This window comes from Antedon mediterranea, chromosome 2 (genome assembly GCF_964355755.1).
Source record: "Antedon mediterranea chromosome 2, ecAntMedi1.1, whole genome shotgun sequence".
Lineage (NCBI taxonomy): Eukaryota > Metazoa > Echinodermata > Crinoidea > Comatulida > Antedonidae > Antedon > Antedon mediterranea.
This window is the reverse complement of record NC_092671.1, coordinates 5,520,067-5,545,769: the sequence shown is the minus strand read 5'-3', so window position 1 is coordinate 5,545,769 and position 25,703 is coordinate 5,520,067. Positions and strand designations below refer to the sequence as shown.

Genomic DNA, 25,703 nt, shown 5'->3' with positions numbered 1-25,703 from the left:
TTTTTTGCTAGATGTCGTGTTCCAGACACCTAAAAAAGCTAAATAAAGCAACTTCAAAAATGGAAATGAAGTTGAATGCCAGTCCAAGGTTATTCCCAAGCTTATTGACTACATCTTGGAGACATAGCATTTAATCAACAGTTTATTAACAACATCAAGTTTACAAGAACGTCAACAACAATTAAGTCGTTACAGCAGCCCCTTGTCACATGATCATGCCAGTGGCTTTTTAGCACAACGATTTCCTAAGCCACCTAGACTATGATGAAAGCGTAATCATTTTTGGTAGACGCTGAGGAATCTTTGAGGTAGGCAAAATGTATTCTGCCAGAACATAAATTGATCTACCATCTTATCTTTATTAAAATCAATCGTACACTCAGTTTCATTTAACATTTCTTTCAACTCGTGTTATGGATTGTTGATATGAATTAAGAAAGTAGATTGAAAAGAAACACAAAAATATTTGAAGTTTTTCAACTGAAAATAGCAACTATAACATTAACATATATTGTAGTAACATTGAACAATAAGAAGATAACAAATCTTCAATTTCACAAGAAACGATTTAACAATTTTAAAACCACTTCAAAACCTACAATAGTGAAATTCAATGTTTTATTAAATTATGTAAGTTTTAAATTAATCTGAATACATATGAATACTAAAAACCACCAATCTAATTATTTAATTAAAGTATATTAGGCCCATTTGTATGAAATATTTCTTTAAAAGTTTATGAATAAACATAATTGTACTTACATGTATATCTGATAAATCTGAAGCATTCAATTGTAGTAGTGAATCTCTGAAAAAAAAGAGGCAAAAATGTTTGTTATCCCATGAAAATAATGAAAGACTAATCAACTTGTACAACCAGTATCAGCACACCAGAGTTCTAAAATTATGATTCATCAAGTTTCTTAGTAGGAAAAGGTAGCCTTTTGCAACAACAAGGGTGGATTTCTCAACATCTGTAAAACACTGCAATCATGACCCCAACTACCCCCATCTCCCAACACCCTCACTCAACACTTACATATCATGGATATGTCATCATGGTTTAGTAGAAAACTATTAGAACGTTATGTATTAAGTGTATATATCGTTAATATTATATTTATATGTATGGACATCATATACTAATAACAACATGAATAATAATTTCATATTATTGCAAAGAAAATTACAAATGATTGCATTTTCATATACAACAGTACTTTAATAGACACAATGAAATATGACTCATCAATTCAAATGTAAAAAAGAAATTAACTTTCTTGAGATGAACGAATGAACGTAGATAATCATGTCGCTGCTCTAGCCGCTTTTATACAAGGATCTTGCGAACAATCTAGTTGTTAATTTACCTTTGCTGATTTCAAAAAAGATAATCTATTTCTAGCGAATGTTTCAGAATCTAAAGATGCCGCTAATCTCAATTTAAAACTGTAGACTAATAATTTATGGTTCTGTCTTCTAAGATAATTCTCCTCAACGAGACTGATTGGTTTTAGCAATAATAACTCAAAATGTTACCATGTTTTTCAGTAAAACATCGAGTCAAACCACAAACATGTTTATCAAATTAATAAAAGAAATGTGGGAAAGAAATCTTTTGCTAACAAAGACAGTTGTTGACATCACCAGATGAAAAATATACGTAAACGGGCATAAAGCAAAGAGAACAAAAAGTATAGTTCAGTTACTACTACTGTATTACCATTGCATGATTTGGTACATTACTCTATTTAAACTCATTAGAATTATTATTACTATTAGATGACAACAATTAGAGAGGAAAGTATAAAGACATTAAATAGTCTTCTGTGTACTAATGATTCGTAAATAAATCACATTGTAAGGTATATCTACCGTTTAAAATCTACTTTCTATTAATCCATACTAGTTATTATATTATTAATTTAACACAAAAATAAAAGGTAGTGAGGTGTATACTTGTTAAGATAACGAGGAATAATTTGTTATCTGTCTGGTAATTAGTCTAAAACTTAATTTACATTGTTATCATTAATGATTATTTTGCTTTTTTTCATGAAGGTAAACGACAACTAGAGGATGATGTAAACCTTTCAAGCATATAAAAGGCTATTGAAATAAAAAAAATAATAAGTAAACAGTAAAATAATACTCAGTTAAAGTTTATGTTTCGCTTTGGGCATGTAGTTTTAATGTCAAATTATGGTATTATTGTACCAACATAATACTCCATCCATCCATTTCATAGCTTCAGGTACATTTCTTTAGTTGAAACTTAAACTGATACCTGATGATTATTCGGGGAGGTATTGACATTCAGTTTAATATTTAAAGCAAACGATTTCAACTAATAATTGAAAGTCTGGTAATTCAAGCATAACCAAACAAATGATATAAAATAAAAAAATAAAGATATAATGACCACTGGTTTACGTCTCAAAGAAATTGAGAAAGAACACAATTATTTCTGTATTCCTGAGTTGACATTTGATATTGTTTAGGAGAACTGGACATTACAAACCTCTTATTATACCAGCACAGGTGTATAGTTTTTGGATATTTTTAGAAATGTTTGCAGGTGGGTATGTTTGACCTCTCATCAACTTTAACATATAGACTTATAACAATACTGTAAAGTATCTTTAGGGCAAAAAACCAATGTCCAGAGATCAAATCTGAATCACTCAACATACATTTTTGTGAATATTGACATATACCATAAAGACTGCTGATTTTTAAACACAAGAGGCATTTGTTATTTTACAATTCAGAATTCAACTACATCTAGAATTAAAGTGTTATTTTAATCTCATAACATTTAAAATAATCACTTATTAAATCTAGGGATTAATGATTAGGTTCTAGGTTACAAGGTAATTATTTTCTCTAACACAATGTGTCCCCTTTCTTTTCTAATTTGTGATAAACAAAGAGAAATACAAAACAGATTTAAAGGGGATTTAAAAAGGGGATTTAAAATGGTTTTTATTAAATTAAACTTAAAAGTAGGAGTATAAAGCATTATTCATTATCTTTTAAAATTATTCAAATTTCAAAATATCAGACCTAAGAAAAGAAAAATATTGAAACAAAGAATAATGGTAAAAGTATATAAAGCTTGATTTGTTTGTGATTGTAAAAACATGGTGTTTGTTTTTCAATATCTACACCATCTACTAATCCACAAGTCATATAGAGATTAAATCCCTGGATTATCCGATCAACTATCAAACTAAACTATTATCTAATTCAATTCAAAATAATCCATTCGTTTCATGTAAGACTTAAGTAATATATGCATTATTCGAGTGTGGTATGTGAATAGGTCGGGGTATGTCGCAAGTTCAATTTGAAATGGTAATTATAGGCAGAGAATTATAACCAGGTTAATACGTGTTGGCACGACATGTAGCATCTGTCTAACAGAGACATTGGATCAAGCCCAACTCAAGTTTTTAGTAAATCTAGGAAACAAACCGTAAATAGAAAGCAGCAGTGAATACAGCCTAATCTGATCTAATTGATTTCTTGTAAATCTGTTCAGTACTCAGAAAAGATAACACAGAAGATTTCAAGTTGGAATTACTTAAGTCAATTACCAAACAACGTAACATGATCAATGACGCAATTATTGGCAAGTCTAACTGTGGTACCCATAGTTTGTTAGATTCTTGGTGGAGACAATTTGTTGTACGTGTGTAGGCGTTTTTGATAGCATGTGAAGTAAGATTCCAAGTTAAAATAACTTAGAGCAATTACCATATAATGTACAACAATACACTGCAATTACTGGTAGTTGGAAACCATTTAATAAAATTATCACATTTGATATCTATATTGAATTATGGTAGGTTTACATACTAACACGACTGATGCTACTGCTACTGTAGTAAAGAGGGCCAGAATTTGTCAAATGTATTTCGTTGGTAACATTTATTTACAAACTCTAATCCATGAACTAGAAATGGGGTGGGTGAACAAATTGATCAGCAATTGAATGAAAATATCCTGGAAGATGATAAAAAAATGCAGTGCTTTGAAAATTTGGTGAATATAAACCAATTATCTAACTGAATTATTCAGAGATTCCGAGTGTTTGATTCCATAAAAATTATTTGAATGACTCCATTTTCTGGTACGTTTACATATCTCATCAACATGTTAGCTTTTAAAGAAAGTTGTTAATGGGTCTTAAACCTGAAGGTCAAAACATATTAAAATTCAATTTTCAACAAAAGCTATCCTGACTTTTCATTAATGTATCAATCAGCACCATCGGAAATTGGAAAAAGTACAAAACATTAAAGCAAAATTACTTGCACTAATCATGAAGAAATAATTATTTCTCCATGCACTAATTAAGTTTTACAACATTTGTTTTTAAAGAACAGATGGAAAAAGCTTTTAAACACAATGAGGGGAGTGCCCTTTACTTTGACTCCTGTGACCACCTGTTAACAGAGATGATTTATCAGTTACAGTGGGAGTAAGTACATTGCTGGGAATGTCTTCATGAGTAAAGGTGATTGGATGAATATTAACATTCTCAAAAGGATAATAAAAACAACAAAACAACTTTTTGATTATAGTACAGTCAGTAATTACAAAAGGGAGAGTGGTCATGGCCAAGATGAAAAGTTATGGAACAGTTGGACCAGGACAGTCTGGATGAAATTGACCTTTTATATCAAGGGTCAACTGTAGACAGTGGGGAATATTAAAGTGCACATGATAAACGGAAGCTATTTATTTATGTTTATAGTTTTTATATTGAAAATCAGTTCTGTTTATGGTTCACTTTTTTGACAAAATTATTGCGGGATGTTGGCCTAAAGTCTTCAAAATTCTAATTTTATAGCTGCTTTTATGGCTACCTTGACCACAAATGGTTAAACATGTGCATTGAAAATTAAATTATCATGTAAATAAAAACAATTAAAAAGTGTTTTATCAGAACTATATCTTTACAGGTTAATATTATATTAACCTGTAAAGCATTTGATGTGGTTTCTTTTAATCAAGAATCTCTAGCATAACTCTTTTATAGAAAAACAGAAGTAATTTGTCTCCCAGTTTTCGAAGTTTCGGAGAAAAACCCCAATAATAATTTTATTGACTGTCCCCATCAATTACTGTAACTGTATTAAAGGATTTGATTGACTTACTTTGCTCCAACAATCAGTTGTGTTTCATCATCATTTAGTTCTATCTTAGAAACATCATCCAAGCCTCCTCTTCTATTTAATCCATATAACCGAACATCTATAATAAAAAGCAACAATAATAATTATAAAATTAATAACTATAATAACACTAAGAAATTCTACAGTAGTACCATATACTTAGCAACATCACAATTAGTTGATGATTATTATGTTTATATAAAGTTAGAGTACAGTATAATCAATGAAAGACTTGAATAAAAATGTGATTTGCAAGTAAAACCAATTTTGGCAAAACTCTGTTTCTAATAAATATAAAGGAATGAATAGTGACTGACTTCAGAATCATTCTTTTGCATTCTGTTGATTTTAAACTCAGTATCTGAAACAGTAGAATTATATTATAAAGGGGCTCGATTTAAAACATATAAATTACTTTGAATCTTAAACAAAACAACGTAAATGCAGGTCCTGGTATAGGTCACAAGGTCAGATACGATTTAAAATTTGATCATTTCCGAAACAAATTCAAACTTTAATAGAAAAAATAGTAAAAAAGTACTCAAAATATTATTTCTAACCTTGCAATCAACAAGGAAGAAAGAAAGAATAAAAAAAGAACAAAAAACAATCTTTGTCAATAAACTATCCTGAACAAGTCCTAGTTAATTTTCCATTCTTTTTAAATATGCAAAGTCAAACTAAGGGTACGCTATTGTTGTCGTTAGATTGTAAACAATGCGTTGTAAATTCTACTATTGAGAGCTTGTTCTATTGCAGCTATCCATTTCGTAAGGTATGAATACTAATTGAATTCCACACTGAGCCAAGACAATCTTTGTCTTTGTTTCCTATCAATTGCAAATATTTCAACAAAATTAACACATGGACAAATAAATGACCAGGGCCACAGTAATGGTCTTTGATAGTAAAGTATTTTAAGAGCAATACAGTTTTCTCTTTCACAATGCCTCATTGCTGATATAAATGCAGATTATTTCATTCAGTTCCAGACGATAGAAGATTGATAGTTATAAATTACGTACACAAAACCTTTTAGTGGAAACCCAAATTTCAGTGCTGTATATCCATTATAACATATAGTTGTCCAGTATCATCTATAGGCAAATTCCATAATAGCGTCTTTGATACGGGCATCACATGTGGAACACATGGTCAACTGTATTATGGAATTTGCCAATGATACTGGACAATTTAGATACAGTAGCAAAGATTGTCTGTTCTATGTGAAGTTTAAGTGGTCAATTGGCTATAAAGGATGAATAAAAATGGCTTCCTTGCAAAAAAAAATTCACTGTGGTGGTAATATATGGATTCTCTATAGATTGCTTCAACCCCGCTATCATCTATAGTTCACTCCATGCTTCACTATAGTATCTTTTTGGTTCAATAATCATCCCGATAATCATAATGTACTTAATGGATTATAAACCAATTAGTGACTCTGTGTCTAAAAAAGGCCATAATGCTTTAATAAGCATCACCTTGCTCTGTTTATATAACATTCATAAACACTAAAAAGACAAATAGATTTTAAGGTCAGTCTTTTAATAAAAGTCACAAAAGCTACACTAAAGTCTGGTACTAATCATGAACTACTAATGGAAAGAAAAAAGAAAAAAAAAGAAAGGCACTCATGGTCATTAATTGAAAAATGAATTTAGCTGAAAACAACTTTTTGTATACAGTTCTTTTTACTGTATAATTTGTGTAAATAAATAAATATAATGTAAATCAGCTTGCTTTCAAAACACAAATACAGTAGAACCTCTAATAAGGGAACACCAACAAAGTGTTTGTAGTATTAAAACATATATAATCGCTTGTTTATTTCATGAGAAACTGTCCCTTTAATAGGGATGTTGTCTTGTGGATTTTACTGTAGAGAAGTAATTAACACATTTTCCTGTAGGTCAATAAAAGGTACACAAATTAAAAACGAAGGAACAGTTTATGAGCTCTGTTGTATTCTTTTAATCTCATCTTCCTGATCTACAAAATATGCATTTTGAGAAGAATTTTAATACTATACTTAAAGAAGCAGACAGCAGAACTACAAGGTGTGGTATCAACGGAAATGATGCGATTACCGCAAAATGATGAAGAAATTCCATAACAATTTCAAGGAGAAACAGGTTTTCACTGGATCAGAAAGACTAATCTGAGGATTCTATTGTGGAAGGAAATGCTGTAAATAAAACAATTTGATGGATATGGGCTGAGGTGGGAGAGGTTACCCATATTTTATGCTATTTCTATTCACTATGGTGGTGCATGTTTGCTCTAAAAATATTTTTGCACATATGGCGTTTCATACGTGTATACTTGAGTGTATTTTCAGACAAAAATCAAAATGACGACGTGTGGAATGACATAAAAAAGACAATAAATACAGACTTGGAGAAAGTCTACATTCTTGACAGTAGTTAACTTTTCCTTTATAATATTTCTTATCTGTTTTCACAAACATGTCAGTGACAGTTCCAGGATTTTGCAATAGGGAGGGCCCATGGCCTAAACATAGTGAAATGAAGGGCTGATCTTTAAGTTGATGCCCTATCTTTTGGATTACAATTGGGGAAATTTGCCAGAAGAAAACCTTTTGGTAAAAAAGTGTTTTATCTTGTCTGTTTTACTTTTTTTTGTGAATAAATAAAGATTTTGATTGATTGATTAAATAGTTAATGAAGAAAATACACACACAAATGTCTTAGCAATCTTTCAATCAATCATTTTGATGAACATTATGAAAATATCCAACTGTTACCTAAGGCCTAATGATGTCCCTCCATCATTATCGTGATAGCATTGATGAAAGAATAACATATGAATTAGACAATTTGTTTTGTTTTTAGACCAATTTGCACTCAATCTGCCAGTCAACCGATATTCAAGGTTGATATCAATTAGATGTCAGGCTCATTGCAAGCAGCTTTCAAGAGGGAGGAAGACTGTACTCTCCCAATACCAGACACCTTTGGGTGGTTTTCTGTAAAGTCTGATACTCAAAATGTGTTGTTATTGGTAAAATTGAATTTGGAACCTTGAGGACCTAGGTTTTGGGAGAGTTTCTGGTTTTGGGAGAGTTGACTGTTAAGGACCACAATGGAAATAAGTTTAATTAATTTTAAACTGTTTGTGTTATCCTTGTTATATCCATTTTTTATGTTTAATGTAAGTGTACTGTTTAATGTAAGTTTATTTGTTTCTAGTCATCTCTTGTTTTATCAAATTGAATTGTATGTATATATTTTTATGGATATTTCGAAATAAATCAAATCAAATCAGACTGTAGTAGTAGTATTAGCCAAACTATGTACTGTATACCATAAGTCAATATACTACTTTTATACTATAGGAAAGTACTACAAAAAACCTCATTTCAGTTTTCTGAGCAAGGTGTATATATGTGTAGCAATTTATCTCTCTCAGGTGCAACCCTAAACAGCAAGAGTCAGCCCAAACATTTATCAGACCAACAAATAATCAATACATTCTCAAATGATCTTCAAATAACAAATGTGTTACCTGTTTCATTGCATTGATAAATGCACCTACATCTTGTACAAGGATAAGTATAAAATAAATGTGAAAAGAGAGTAGATCCAACTGGGACATAAGCTCTAATGATGTCTCTCACTCATTATCTTGACAACATTCGATGAAATAATAACAAATGGATAGATCTGTTATTTTTACTTAAACTAATGTTTCCTTGTCAATCATTCTACCACTCAACATATCACTATTGCTCAAGGATTACTTTAACAAGATGCAAGAGATGGTAACGAGTTACATTAAAAAAGTTGTGTGTTGCTTTTGAAACAGTCATTCTGTCTTCATTAAAAAAATTACCAATGAGTGGACTCTTGACATGAGACTTGCCTGGACATAATAAAACAATGAAATCAATATGTGTGTACAGTTTAAACATAGAGATATTATACTATATAATAATACATCTTTTTATTGTGCACATGAAACTGATTGATTTTACTGTGGCTACGAAAGGGCTATATCAGAATTGGACTACTGTATATTCCGTTGTGAATTATAAATAAATTTCATATTTTGTGGTTGCTTAGAAAAAGATACAATGAAACAGAAAATAATAGAAAACCACAGTATTAGTTATAATTCTTCTATAAACTCTAAGAATTCTAAACATGTATTTAAAATCCTAATAAAACAAGAATTTGAACTAAACAACACAAACTACATGTATATCTTTGTACAGTCAATCAATGCCAAATTTAGTAAAAAAAGATTTAAATGTTAAACTTAATCTAATAAATTTCAAACGTCATACTATTCAAAGTACTGACAGTATGATTTGAAATATTTAATAAATGTTCACAAATTCATATAAAATAGTCCAATTTATTTCTAAGATTTTAACATGAAAATATTGGATAGCTATGATAACTGGAGTCACATGGGCAAGTTGACTGGGCTAAATTTCGTGAAAAAAAGCTTGTTTATGGATTTAAAATGGGTTCAATCACAATGTTTATTCCTTCATATGGCTATATTTATTGATAAAATCATGTCACAATAAAAATATTTTTAACCATCTTATTAAATTTCAATTGTTGGAATTCATTGTAAGTTGAAATACTCCATGGTTGAAATGAGACACAATTCAGTTTTGATTTATAACATGCATAACACGGGCTATTAAAGCTAGAATATCGTTACGAGTTATTGTTGTAATGCATGGTAAGTGGCTTTAGCTGATGATTCAGTTGATGTATCATGGTATATTCTATCATTGCAAAAATCTGCAAAATGAACAAAATAAATCATTTATTTAGTAAAGACTAGACAATTAATTGCAAGGCCTTAGAATTTATAAGTTAAAGAACTCCATAACTATACGCAAATATATATATATACAGATATTAATTTGTTTTTAAACCGTTCTGAAATTGTTATGCAATTTTTAGCTGCAACACAAAACATATCTGTTAACCAGACAAAGTCTCTTCAGCTTTGAACTAAGAAAAGGATCCCCCACAAAATAACCGATTATGTGGTTAAATATTGTTGGAACCAACACAGGTTAGTGGTTGCTGTAATTGAATAATGAATTGGTTATTGTTTGTTTATGATATGATGCAGCTTAGGCAAATAATACAAGTGAAAGTGGGAGAAGAGGATGTGTGGGGCTGTATACATAATACTGTAAAAAATCATCAACCGTTACAATTGTCATAGAGTCAAGGAGAATTCCAAAAAGTATTTATAATTTATATTTAAGATTTATGGTTTGCGATGCAAATAAGAATGGTTAACAAAGTGCTACTATTTTCTATAATCTTTAATCATGTTTATAATACACCGATTCATCATATTGGTGAACAAAATTGCTAGCTTAGCTTTGATTTATTCTGCATAAACAACAATAAAGAGGTAGTAATAGTTACCTTTGACCTTTAATATATCTTTTTAAAAGTTTGAGCATTCTTGGCAACAAACTACATATTGTATTTAAGACCCCATTTACACTTACGATTTAGGCCGGCCCTGGGTCGGCCCTGGGTCGGCAATTGATAAGTGTAAATACTCCAAAAAGTTAGGCCGGCCCTGGGCCGGACGCAGATCTGTGCCACCTCTCCAGGTAGGTTCAGGAGCGGCTTTTATGTTTGGGCCGGCTTACGCAGTGAACTGTGAACAACGTTTGACCTTTTTATGAGGTTGTTGTTATGACGATCCGACATTTTCAGTACATACCTTCCTCCTTTTCGGGCGACAATTTGTTTTCTTCATCATTTATATAGTTAAATTTATTTTCAGACATCTTCTTTCAATAAAGTATTCCTCCGCTTGTTTCGCATATACATAAAATACAGCCATATTATATATAAAACAGTGGGGTTCATTTTGTTTTTAATGGGACAAAAAACAACAATACAGTATAAATATAAAACGGTCGGTTCGCGCGGAGAGTTGAATTGACGATCGAGAGAGAAAAATTTAAACAAACTGTACTTCGTATCCCAGCATGCAATGGTACTTCCGATAACATTATTTACGACCAGTAATCTGCGTCGCTAGTGTAAACGCTGTGGGGCCGGCCTAAAAGGTAAATATTTGCAACCGGCCCAGGACCCAAACGTAAGTGTAAATGGGGTCTAAGATTTGTATTCTTGGAAGTTTAATAAAAAATATTGTGAAATACAAATAAATTGTGTTCAAATTTGTGTCGCCTTGCTTTTATAACTAGTGTTCAGGATGAACAAAATATCTTTTTTATAACATGAATTCCCAAAGCACTAATAACACGCTTTCCTACATTTAAATAAGTACTACTATATATTATACATAAACCATGTTTTGAAAACTTTACTAACAAGTTTACTTTAAGTTTTTGAGTGCAATACACTCTACATTTTTATCTATCCAATTTGCGTTTCATTAAATGTAATCTAGTCCCTCTTTTTACAGGGATCAAAAAGGTTATTTTAATTTGGTTTTCTCATTAAATAGTTTACTTGTGAAAATACGTATCTTCATCCCCTGAAGCATACACTTTGATCTAAATGAACAGATTTGATTGGAAAGATGGACTGGTCAGCAATAGGTCAAGAATGGAACAAACCATCAGTCTAAAAATTTAAAGTTTGTAAAATGTGGAAGCAGGTGTTCATCACAACTGCCCTACATGCCACCTTGACACCTGTATTCATTAAATGTACTTGGTTAGTTCTAAATTTTGAAATAAACAACTTCTGAAACTTTTCATCAGAAATTAAAGTTGGCAATGATATTGACACTGGTTTTCATAAATCAAACTCACACCTGGAGAAGAGATAATTAATTTAGCTTTGGAACATGTTGTTTATAGGCATTTGTTGGTGTCAATAGATTCTATATAAATTCTGAGCTTATGGAATTTATGTAGTCTATGTATTGTAATTGTTAAAATCAGATTTCTTTTATAAAAAAAACTGATTGAGGCTGAAACATCTAGAGAAATATTTAATGGGTTTGTTTTCACAGCATACAAAGTAAAGTGCAAAAAATAATAATATTATGTGATAGTGGGAAAACCCCCAGGAGGTCTTATTCTCTTGTGATTTATAGATATTTAGGCTAAACACACTTCCCTCAAAATGACACTTTCCCCCATACCAATGACTTTTTTTTCTCTCCATTACATCATCACATGAATGACCTTTCCAATGACCTTCACCCTAGCGCTAGTTATCATTATCAATACTTAATTTTAAGAAATACATGATACTTCACAACAAACTTATTTTGTTCCGTTTAGGATTAGCATGTAAATTAAATAATGCAGTGTTGTTAATAATTTTGAAGGACAGATTTCTTAATAAAGTCTTAAACATACATATATGGAACGCCGTTTACGCAACATTTCGATGATATGAATTTTATGACGTGATATGTGAATGAAATGCATCGATATGAATTGAATGGCGCGATATATAAATGAAATGTTTTGAATTGAATGCTGTGAATTGAATGTTTTGAATGAAATGTTTTGAATGAAATGTTTTGAATGAAATGTTTTGAATGAAATGTTTTGAATGAAATGTTTTAAATGAAATGTTTTGAATGAAATGTTTTGAATGAAATGTTTGAATTGAATTGAAAAGTCAAACTATTGGTGGCGTATGTCATTCTCGCTCGCGATTATTTTCTCAACCTCTTAGGCCTAAGCCTGGGACCCTCATCTCCTTTCTTCCACGCTGCCTTTACAGAGAATCCTAACAGACCTGGGTTCGGAAATATGTATTCCAATGTTTCAGGTCTGTTAGGGAGTCTCTGTAAAGGATTCATATTGATGACAGCGTTGAAAGGAGATGAGGGTACCCATGCTTAGGCCTATTAAGAGGTTGAAAAAAAATCGCGAGCGGGAATGACATACGCCGCCAATAGTTTGACTTTTCAATTCAATTCAAACATTCATTTTCATTCAAAACATTTAATTCAAAACATTTCATTCAAAACATTTCATTCAAAACATTTTATTCAAAACATTCAATTCAAAACATTTCATTCAAAACATTTCATTCAAAACATTCAATTCAAAGCATTCAATTCAAAACATTTCATTCATATATCACGCCATTCAATTCATATCGATGCATTTCATTCACATATCGCGTCATAAAATTCATATCATCGAAATGTTGCGTAAACGGCGTTCCATATACATAGATGTCCTTCTTAAAAGTAACGCAAACATCCGTAATATTTAAAAAGCTTATGCAGTAGAACTCTAGTAAGGTGACACAATTGGGGCCCCTATATTTATAGGGGTTTCCCGAAATATGGATTGGCTGTGGTTTTTAAAACATACACTGTTTCACAGGAAAGTGCCCATTGATGGGGATGTCCCCTGAAGAGGGATGACCCCAAAGGAAAAGTTCTACAAATCTACTCAAAGATAACTTATATTTTTTTTCACACTGCTGCTCTAGCCAGCTACATCCCATGAGGGATTCAGAAGCTAAAGCAAGCAGCAGTGGCCGGCAGTTTTGCGACTTTGTAAACTTGACTATAATTTATAGATCCCAGCTGCTGGACCCAAAAAAACGTATGGGAAAAGAGAGTCTATGAGGGCTCACGGTTGAACGATTTTGGATTGTCGCCCTTTGATTAGTTAAGACACGAATCAACAGACTGGGAAGAATTTTCTCACTTGTACCGCCATGAAGTTACGTTGTCTCTAGAGGGTATTCAGTTGTATGCCTATAGGTTGAGTAAAGTTCAAAATTGTCCATTTTTAAATGGGCATATGATGTGTATTTTTGCAATTAAAGGACATCTTTTTAATAATTAATCATAAATATATCTGAAGAAAGAACAATGATTAATTTTTAAATGTCGAGCAGCGCTTTTTGTAAGAAATATTTCTTGATCAGTTTTAATTATCTATATCTATATAAATTTCTTTTGCTTACAACAAATTGGACAACATTAATAGAGATTGTATATAATATTATAATGTAATCCCTGAGTAACAACTATTCTGCTGTCCGGCAAAAAAAATGAAACGTCTAAAGTTAACAAAATGAATAAATTTAAGAACAAAGCCATTATTAGTTGCTAGATCAACAACAAACACTTTGTATATCCTAGAGTTAAACAAGAAAGAATTCCTATATCTAGAATATCAACAAAATTGAAACAAGAATAATCCTCGAAAATCTATTACAGGACCAAACAATGCAGTTTGTTGTCCAATAATTTCTTTACTTTCACTGAATGATCTTTGGGTCAAGAGTATTAAATGTCTCTACATAATCTAAATAATACGTACTGTACTATTCCTCTAATCACATATAGGCCTCATTGTATATCGCACCACTGCACTATGTGAGAGATAGCATAATGTAAGAAATTTGGCATATGCGAGGCAAGGGTTCATGAAGAAAGAAGCATCTAAATTTAGATTTTGAAAATAGGCCTCAGCAAACACATTTTCTAGAAGTGCACAACATTTATCATACTGTAGCTAATTGGTAATTTGATAGATTTTTTTCAAAACAATAGAATATTGATATGCCAATTTTTGTAATTCAACTTTTTCCAGAAATAATTAATTAATCAAAATATTAGCAAGTTGTGTTGCTCATTTTGCTACAAATAAAAGACGTGTCTAGTGACTAAAATGTTGATACATATGGACAGGCAAGAAACATGTAGCTCCATTAAATATAATTACCATAAAAAAGCGAACTGACCATCAAAATCATTTGGAATGATTGATAACACAAGTGTCATCTTCACATTTCATGGTTAGTGGCGATGTAACAATTTTCTTCACATCTAGAATGATAATAAAACTGAATCATGCTTAAAAAATTTTCCATAGCTTTGTTTTATACCATGGAGAATATACAACTTGTATAATTAACCTACTTGTGTATTGTATAATTTATTTTGTAATATTATAATTATGACATGCTGGGGACTAATTATTTAACTTTTGCATAAAACATTCCAACTAACTACGACTGTAAAAACCTGGGGGTATGATAAGTAGACTAGTTTATCATTATTAAGGCACTCATCGTGAATATCTGGAACAAAATCTATTACTCCAGTTATCATGCCCATGCATAAATCATACAAAATTCTTAATAGAACAAATGCATGTACAGTATTGTGGGATGTATGGAGCAAGTGTACAATAATAAATAATAGACATTTGTACAATGCTAATTAGATTTTAAAATCTTTAAAGGCACCGCGAGAAACGGAAGACCCTAATTTAAGAGCTGTTGAATAATATTTTCCAGTTAGATACAGAATTGATTCTAGCATAAAAATAGCGTAATCATTTTTGCTTTTACTAAAGTAAAACTAACAAAAAATATGTTTAAAACCTTTTTGTTACATAAATCTGACAAATTATATCGCCTAACAATAAAATGGGGCCTTTCAGGAAGAGTGGGTGAACTAAGACCCCATTTACACTTTCGTTTGGGTCCAGGGCCGGTCCTGGGTCGGTCCTGGGCCGGTTGCAAATATTTACTTTTTAGGCCGGCCCAGAGCGTTTACACTACCGACACAGATTACTGGTCGTAAATAATTTTATCGGAAGTACCATTGCATGCTGGGATACGAAGTACAGTTTGTTTACATTTTTCTCTCTCGATCGTCAATTCAACTCTCCGCGCGAACCGACCGTTTTATATTTATAGTACTGTATTGTTGTTTTTTGTCCCATTAAAAACAAAATGAACCCCACTGTTTTATATATAATATGGCTATATTTTATGTATATGCGAAACAAGCGGAGGAATACTTTATTGAAAGAAGATGTCTGAAAATAAATTTAACTATATAATGAAGAAAACAAATTGTCGCCCGAAAAGGAGGAAGGTATGTACTGAGAATGTCGGATCGTCATAACAACAACCTCATAAAAAGGTCAAACGTTGTTCACGGTTCACTGCGTAAGCCGGCCCAAACGTAAAAGCCGCTCCTGAACCTACCTGGAGAGGTGGCCCAGATCTGCGTCCGGCCCAGGGCCGGCCTAACTTTTTGGAGTATTTACACTTATCAATTGCCGACCCAGGGCCGACCCAGGGCCGGCCTAAATCGTAAGTGTAAATGGGGTCTTAGACTACGTAAATGTACAAAAATCTAAACTAGGCCCACTTAAGTGCTTACTTTGACCTACATAACCCACACAAAATTTGGTAAAAAAACAAGCAACAAGATTGTACAGTAGGCTACCCAGACTTTGATATTGTCAAAGCAATGACAAGATATACTGACATACTATAAAGTATAATACTAAGTCATAATTCTCCAAAAGAGCCCAGGCAATTGTCGGTTTATCCAGGTAAGCTAAGCACGAAATACATTTTCTAATCATCCGGTACCCATTTACTCATCGATCATAACAAGAAATCCAAACTTAAAAATAAAGTTTTATTCCTTAGGACATTATGGACATAGTCTATGAGACCAGCCGACAAGAATCACTTAAAATAGCTCACAGCCTACAGACACTCCCATTAGGATCTAACATGCAATTAAAACCTAATCAGGCTGAAGTCAGTGGGCTTATGGTCAGTGTATTTGTCCAGTGATTGTCATCCTTCAGACTGAAGACCCTCATTAATCAAGGATAAACAGATCTTATCTCTTTTATGACCGACAAGTTCAAATGCATAAGTTTCAATTACACTTAAATGATGTCATTAATTAAACCTTCATGTGAAATTCTTTCTTTACAAAATAATTATTAAAGAATAAACTATTAGATCTAAATTACCAAATTTAAAACTGTATGGTAATTTATAATCAAAGATTAATTCTCAAAAGTTCACAATTATAAAATACTATGAAAAATTGTACAATTAGTACTAAGCTCAATTTAAATTAATAAAATAAACTAATTACTAAAGAAAGCTAAGGTATTTCTTATTGTACACTAGCCTACAGTAGTATGCAAAAACAATTAAATTGCTTTTTTGATTGGAACTGGGTAACTGAATGACTTTACAATATTCAGGTTGTACTTTTTATTTGATACCAGTTGATTACCATGTATACCAAGGCCAAGGCTAATTTAATACTCTAGTGCTACTGTTTACTGTAGGAACATAGAAGTGGTCCATGAAAGTGTAAGATGTGTGTATTATAGAGTACAAAGATATCAATGTCATGTATTGTACACAAAGCAGAGAAATTATGGTATGTAAATAGGAAAGATTGAAAAATGCAAACTCGACATTGCGAAAATTGTTTTAAAGGTTAAAAATACTTATTTTATAAATTGCACAGATCAACTATTTAATGTATTCGCTCACTTTCCCCATCCTAAATTAAGTCTCTTTAGACCATTCCAACACCCTCTATCCACACCTCTTTTCCTTTCTAAATTCTACCAAGATCTGTCAACTGCATTAATAGGTTAAGTTTTCTGTGGTAAAGATAATTGTCTACATACAATATAGGTAATAGGTAATAACTTAATTGATATTGATAAAACTATTCATTAAAGTTCGGTTATTCTTTGATCTGAAGGTGACAGGAACTGTGTTTATGGGGTTTCAGCATGCGTAGGCCATCATTGACAGAGTATGTAGGAAGCACTAGAAAATTAAGCCTACTTTCCAGCATCTACTTAACAGCAATACTACCACAAACTAAAATTGCAGGAAATATTTAGGTCTATCCATATTACCATTAATATACAGTAGTTTACAATTAAGTTTCAATAAACATTAAATAAATTGGAAAATGATATTGCTTTCCTGTTCTTTTAAAGAACAGGAAAGCACTGTTTAATAATAAAAAAAAGCATAAAACTGTTTTAGTAGGCATAACTTGTTCATCTCTAAAGTGAAGTTAATTTGGTCATCAGAAAAAAAATGTTCTTTGATGACAGAAAAAAAACATCTGGGTATAAACACATTATGGGTTTTCCTTTAGGCAGTGCATGTGTCTAGCTTCTGGATAAACTTTATCCACAGGCTAGCCACATCCCATTTGGGACACTTTTATAATAAAAGTGTCCCAAATGAAGGGTTCTAGGCCTACTACTATAGTACATTGTAGATGAAACTATGATTTCAGAATAATTATAATAGAACTAAGAAGATTTATAATCTGATGCATTTAGATATTTATTTATTTATCAATTTATTATTTTATTCAGTTGTCAACCAACAGCGATGAAACCAACAGGTTGAATATTGTAGACTGTTGTAGTATTTTCTTTCTAAACTTTTAATCATCTTCTTCATTTGCATTGTAATTCACAGAAATAAACCGACAACTAATTTGCATTTACCATTTAGAAAAGAAAACAAATTGAATTTTTACAGTCTGGTTTTATTACCATTAAGATTGACAGGAACATGTTGGGCTTTTAATTCTTCAACACAGTTTTTCCCACAATAAATTTAATGAAATTCATACAAGAATATAATATTTAAAAGTTTAATAACAAAAGCTGGATTTAAAAAAAAATGTATTAAGTCTGGGTTAAATCTACCTTTGAATTGAATGAAAAGAAAATATATGACACGCCAAAAGTCAATGAGGTATGAAAAGAACGTTAAAACCAAAATTTGTAAAGAATTTACTTTTTACTTTCATATATCAATTTGTAGGTACTTTATTAAATATTTTTTAAACGTGACAAAAAAAAGTTTGCTGAACTTGTAACAATTTGATGCGCTGTCATATAATATTTTAAAAGTTAAATTTATATTCTTTAATATTCTTATTTACAATGATTTTGTGAAAATAGTGTTAGTGGTTTTGACTCGCTGTTGATGGTGTGGAGAATAAAAAAGAGACTGTAAACTTGGATCAAGTTTGGAAAAAGAATTTATACAGTGGCAGAGGAACAATATTTATGCGTCTTGAGGACCCAATATACTGACCAAAATTACTGGAATTTGGGGAGTTGAGGGTGGGTTGGGTCATACCAGATACCTTTTGTAATTGTTGTTTAACACTGTAGTTACAGTCTATAACTAATGGACTTAAGTTATATAATTTCAATATGCTCAATTCAACGGGATTAGTAACAATATTGAATATTTCAGAATGTATTTATATTGCAAAAGGTTATTCCCAATTCAAGGTATTTGGACTAAAGTCTACTGTCTGTAATATGAGGTTTTTATACCAATAAACTACAAAGTTTAAAAGGAAAAGGCGACATTTCAAATGAAAGAAACCAATTACTAATTAAACTACCTGGTCTAATAATAACTAATGCTGCAATGCAAGAGACATAATTCCATCGATATGCAACACATTGCTATTTAAAATATTTGTTTGAAAACTATTTAGTAGCAAATTGCATTAGCAATTCCTATACAGATGTACTTTACTAATCAGGCCATTAAATGAACAAGAATTTAACCAATTCATCCTGTTCTAGCAATTAGTTTATTGAGTGATAATATGACTACCTTAACTAATTTCGTCTGTATGTAAAAGACGGTCATTAGTTAACAAATGATACTAATTAAGAACAAGGACTCTTCTCCTTTGAAGTCAAGTTATTAGGATCATTTCACTTGTTAAAGGTATTGAAATTTCCTAAATGTAACAGTTAGGTAAAGGTGGTACCTTTAAGATAACATAAATCACAAATTATGTACTTTACTTTGGTAAAAATAAAAACACATTTCATTCTTTCTTTAACTCCATACAATTAACCTCAAGTTTTCCCAAAAAGTGAGTGCTACAGGTTTTTGGCAAGAGTTTTATATTTAATACAGTGTACTACAAATTAATATTAAAAGATGTTTCTTATGATGTTATTGCTAATAAAAAATTAAACCTGATGGCGATTTTTAAATAGGTTTTAGAATTGTGAAAAGATAACTCGTCATATTCACCAAACAAACCAAGTGTCTGTCAATTTATAGCCTATCTTGTAGATATTAAACTGGGGACTCTGAAATGATAGGTGAAATGATACAGCTTTAAAATGATCAGCTGCGATGTACTCGTACAGCCTTTACCTAAAACTACTTAAAACATAAATAGCCAATGGCAAGTGTAAATACTACCTTTAACTTCAACAATTAAACTACTAAAAGTACAAGTTATTCATGTTTGTACATGGTTTATTTTACAATTGAAGTAGGTTGAAGTTGCTTATATTCAATGTCTGTACACATGTTTACATCCACGAGATTCCTGTTAAGAAGAAGCCAATTTTCAAAGTAACAAAAGCTATCTGCTTGTCTTGTATCAAATAGCCCGTTTACAGGTTTCACACTGTACTTATTTTGGTAAAAATCTTACAGTGACATACAGTAGGAAATGTACTCCACGTTTGAAAACGTATACTGGTACTGTAAATAGTTTATATAATGTATATTTCTTTTCTAATAGTCCTGAGACAAGGACTATGTGATTCGGTTCTTGGCTTTTAACAAAAATTTTCCTGGCCGAAGATGAAAAAATGTGAACTGTTAATTTGTGTAATGGTAAAAATGTGACTGTGATTTAAATTGTACAACTGTTGCTACTAAATTTACTTTATTTTTATTTGACCTATTCTAACTTGACCTTTGGTCTTGACTGGCTTGAGGCTACTTTTTTTAGCCCTCACTTTTCTTTCATTACCATGAAGGACAATACAAAGAATTTGAAGAAGGATGGAATTCTGTCCTTTTTGATAGAAACCATGAATCATGTCTTTCCTTCCTTAATTTAAAGAAACTTTTAGTCTGAAAACTGATGGAATGCAAAGTAAATGTTATTATATATAGTGTCCTTCTTTGTTTTTCAAAGTTGCTATTATAATATTAAAACTTGGAGGAAATGTAGAATAATTTTTAAAATGCTTACATTTTTCGCTAACACTAATTTCAATATGACCATACTATAATAGATGGTCTGAACCATGGAGAATTCTCTATGGTTTGAATATACCCTTAGTGTTTGGTAGCTAAATCTTTTTCAATCTCTATATAACACACATTTGTATAGTGAAACCTCAAATTCAGTCACTGTAGTTTGAGCTTTCATTTTCGTTAATTACTTTTACATCACTGAATACAAAATATTCCTCCTACATACTACTGTACAACAAAAATTCATCTAAAAGTATAAAATACAATCAATATTACAGCATTGCATTTTACGATGTACAGACAAAGAAAATTAAATGACCAGCTCTATACAAGTAAGATTATCGCTAAATCCTAAGTGTTTTGAGCAATTGCATCCACGCCCTTTTATTCAATTCCAACAGAAATGCATGACTACTGTATTATCCGCGATGTAATGACAACCATAGAATAGGAGATATTTTCTCTCTGGCCTATTTCATTTTCTTTTTTTAAATTTAAAATCATTTGTGGCAAACAATAATTATTACATTTATTGTAAACAAAATTCATAACAAATTTATTTATCTCTATACTGAATACTGTACTTCTTTTTAAAATACACTAGAAAAAAAAAAGGAAAACAAAATGTTTCTGGCATGTTTACTTTATTTACATTTTGAGCAGTTCCTCCTTTCTAAAAATAGTTTGTACAGTACCTGTAATGATACTATTTTTATTTATTTCCCAGGAAATAATAAATCTATATTAACATACAATAATATCTAACAAAATGTATTACTGTATATTTGATTTTGAAGTTCAGAGCAGTCATGCATTTGTTGTTTAAATGTTGTTGGTGTGATTTACGGTTGGGCCATAGGTTGGTCACAAGTAAAGGTAGCAACATATTTGCTCGTTTTTACATAAATTAATATATTTTTAGTTTATTAGTAAAGACTTTCTGAATATCTATATCATTAACTTCCTAAAAAATTCATTTTTCATTTGTATTTTTTTTTACTGGAAAGATGACCCAGGCCAGAAATAGGTCAAGTTTGAAGAGTAATGTCTGATACATTGGATTATAAAGATCAAAAACTAAAAACACACAAACTACAGTAAACAGTTTGTGGTGTAGCAACAAGAAAATGGATGAAGATTTGTAAAAATAAAGTGATCAATAATAAACATAATGACACTAAAGACCAAGGCGAGGTTGATTTTGTTTTTATTAAAAAAAATTAAGATAATATGTTATCATTTCTATGACCTTGAAGATAAACCTTGTTATTCCTTGTGTAGTACCAATATAAAAATAAGAAATATTTCTTACAAAAAACGCCGCTCGATTCAATGACAGTTTTATTAATTGTTCTTCCTTAATGATGCTTTTAGCACTAAGGCAGGAGGTGTGCATGCCCATGTCTGAGTTTACAAATTTCCATTTTTTCAGCCTTTGTAAGTAATAGCTTTCGCGTTATACTCTTTTGTAATGTTTCCGTCCTCTGGACTACTGTATAACTGCCTAAAGGGAGCGGCGCAATAACTCAGTCATTTTAACAATCAGTTTATACTTACTTATATATACTTTCTTGATGTATATAAATATACAATAGTTTTAAACAAATGAACATCTACTGTACCACCAACAACTCCCCACTGAATCATCATCTGTTTCATTATTTTATATAATTATTAATTATGATATAAATAATTGAAATTAATTAATTAAGCAATCTTAATGCAGATTTAGATATACTTTGATCCAATTTCCTTTATACTTTTAATTCCATATACTCAATGTTAAATATAAGCTTCAATAAATATGTGGAATTTCAAAATATTAGATCTTGGTAGAATTCCAACTTCCAGTTTTCTTTGTGACAACAACCGACAATAATCTATTATAAAAATGTATCAACCAAGTTGACCTATTTCAATTTTTTTTTATAATATTGATATGACTTACTTTCAGTCAAATTGCTTCCTTTAAAGAGCTTAAATGTTGTGGGTTGATAATGACAGTTTTCTTTAAATGCAATTAGGAAATTATCTAATAATATGGGATAATTTCTAAACACTGATTCCGCAGTAAAATAACCAATTGTGTTTCATTATTGTTAACAGCAAAATAGACAAATTTTTTAAAATATCCAAAAATTGAACTGCGAGCAAATATTGATTCATAAATGTGTAAATAAATGCTCCCAAATTATGGGACAAATTTTAAATAACTAGTAATGGCGTTCTATTCTGGTTAAAAACACTCGAGTGGGTGTTCGAACAGCATTTACTGTGAAACGTTTAGCAGTTGATCGCCATTGACCAGGGTCAACTATCACAAAATCTTGACTGATCCTCTGAATACATTGCATTTTGGGTAATGTTGACATTTTACCAACGACCTACACCTACTGATGTTTTTGGGAGCACAAAATGAAATCAGAAATGAGGTCAGTACAGTGTACATTTTATTTCTTAATCTAATTTAAAATAAATGGTTATTCAGGGTTATGCAACAGAAACAGGCCCTCTAAACACTTTACAGGTTCACAGGGCAATGTAAATAGGAGCCCTGTATAGCTATGAAACATACTGTAAATGTTTATCTCATACACCCTAGGATAATTCTGGGACTTGGGTGGTCTGAAAATGTAGAATTAGGACTTATTAGGCCCTGTTTCTGCTGCCAAAAATATACCGTATATATACGGTATATTTTATATACGGTATATTTTTTGGCAGCAGAAACGGGTCTCATAAAAAATATACCGTATATATATGCGGTATATATACCGCATAAATATCCCCATCGTTTGTGGATATTATACGGTATATTCCAAAATATACCGTATATTTCGTACCCCGTTTCTGCTGCACTCAAAATATACCGTATATGTGACCCGGCCCACTACACGAGACTCTAGAGGTCAATCCATACTCTCACGAAATGCATTTTGGGTAATGAAAGCCAACTTTTTTACAGCCCACCCATGAAGTATGTGCAGCGGAAAACGGTGCACGAATTTTATATACGGTATATATACGGTATATTTATACGGTATATTTGGGATTGGCAGCAGAAACGGGGCCTTAGTGAGCTTAACATGTCAAACATAAGAGAGGCAATGGATAATTTGTAGTAACAACTTAATCAACAACATCAACTTTCATTTACTAAATAATTGATAGCATGTTTGCAAAAGTGAAAAGTCTAAAATAACATTTTAATAAATCTCACACCAAAGATTGGAAGATATGACACTCGACGATGTCAATTCATTTATCAACAGAACATGTTTAAAGTATTATTACAAGTTTTTTATTTTATTTTATCACAGCTAAGTTAGTGACAAAAGTCATCAATTACAGCTAGTTTAGTAATTTATTATTAATATTTCCATTTTTAAAGAAATTATTAATAGTTGTGTAGCCTACTCCCACCAGACACTATTAAAAATAACCTTATGCTTTGAGAATTATTTATTAGTTGGTGGACAATGGTCATTTTCATAATGCAAAACAGACTATTGACTAGTCTGAAAACATAATGGTCAGTAGTGTGACCATGAAGTACTAAATCATTTCTCTAAGGTATGTGTACATTTTAATGTTAATTGAGAATAAAGAGTATGCTAATGAAAAACAGTACAAATTCAATGTTGCTACTAAAAATCAGTACATTTTTCCAGACAGGTAAAGATAAATCCTGTGATTATTCTGAATTTAGGGAAATGATCTGTACGAGCATCGACATTATTTGGTAGAGTTGTTTATAGTTTTTCTACATCACGTTAGGAGCTCATTGATTATACAATACAAAGCAGCATTATGAAGTAGAAAAGTGGCTCTTCCCAATAGTAATTTTCAACCAGCTACAGTAATCATTTAGTTTTACAGCTAAATGTACCGGGAGTTGATCTAATCGGAAATGGATGGTTTAAACTTTAAGATTATTCTTATTTTCCAGACATTGCATGCAGTTTAAAGGGGTTAGGACAACCCTTGTTAAAAAGGTTTGAAATAAAGTAATTAATCAATTTTCTTTTTTCCCTAATTGTTTTTATATTTATTTTAACAAATTTGATTTCATATGCATTCAACAGCAAGCACAAACCCACCAATTACACAGGATGGATAAATATTATATAATTTATCATGCTTATAAACTAATTGTCATTTTTTAGGCTTAGGGAGTAGGGTTGAAAGAGTCGTGAGTTACTGTACAACCAAGGCACTAGGACAGGATTGAACCCCGGACCTTGCGATTGGAAGGCAAACAAGTTTACGAAATTGATATATTTAAAAAAAATTTTACTGAAGTTAAATACAATACGATAGCCTATTTAATACCATCCTTTGCTGAAAAATTCTATAATGTTTCAAAAACCTAATCAAACTATAACGACTTTGCTCAACCGAGTATAAAGATAAATAAATAGCGTTTCACTATGTAAACCTATTCAATGACAGCAATGAAAGAGTTTCAAAGATTATCTAATAATCTACTACATTGGCAGTCAATAACCTTATGATTGAGCACAAAATGAACAATTACCTAAACTATTTGAACAGTAAAACCGTACTTGCACAAATAAAAGGCAATGCCCAGTTTCCTTTCATTGAAAACTTTTGAAGTAAATAGTCTTTCACACTTTAGAATAGACTTGAAACATTGTAAAGTAGTTGCGTGCGTGTTTAAGGGTCATTCAATGAATTTAGC

The 25,703-nt window shown here is 31.1% G+C and overlaps 1 protein-coding gene across 3 annotated transcripts in view; it reads right to left on the bottom strand.

Moving 5' to 3' along the window:
- LOC140040157 (semaphorin-5A-like) overlaps positions 1–25,703 on the bottom strand; it is a 63,252-nt gene that overhangs the window by 27,089 nt on the left and 10,460 nt on the right. For all 3 annotated transcript variants that reach the window (XM_072085867.1, XM_072085868.1, XM_072085869.1), the window contains exons 3-4: positions 5,166–5,262; positions 763–808 (exon numbers count right to left, since the gene is read on the bottom strand). In XM_072085867.1, coding sequence (XP_071941968.1) covers positions 763–808; positions 5,166–5,262 — 143 coding nt within the window. The remainder of the gene's footprint in view (positions 1–762; positions 809–5,165; positions 5,263–25,703) is intronic.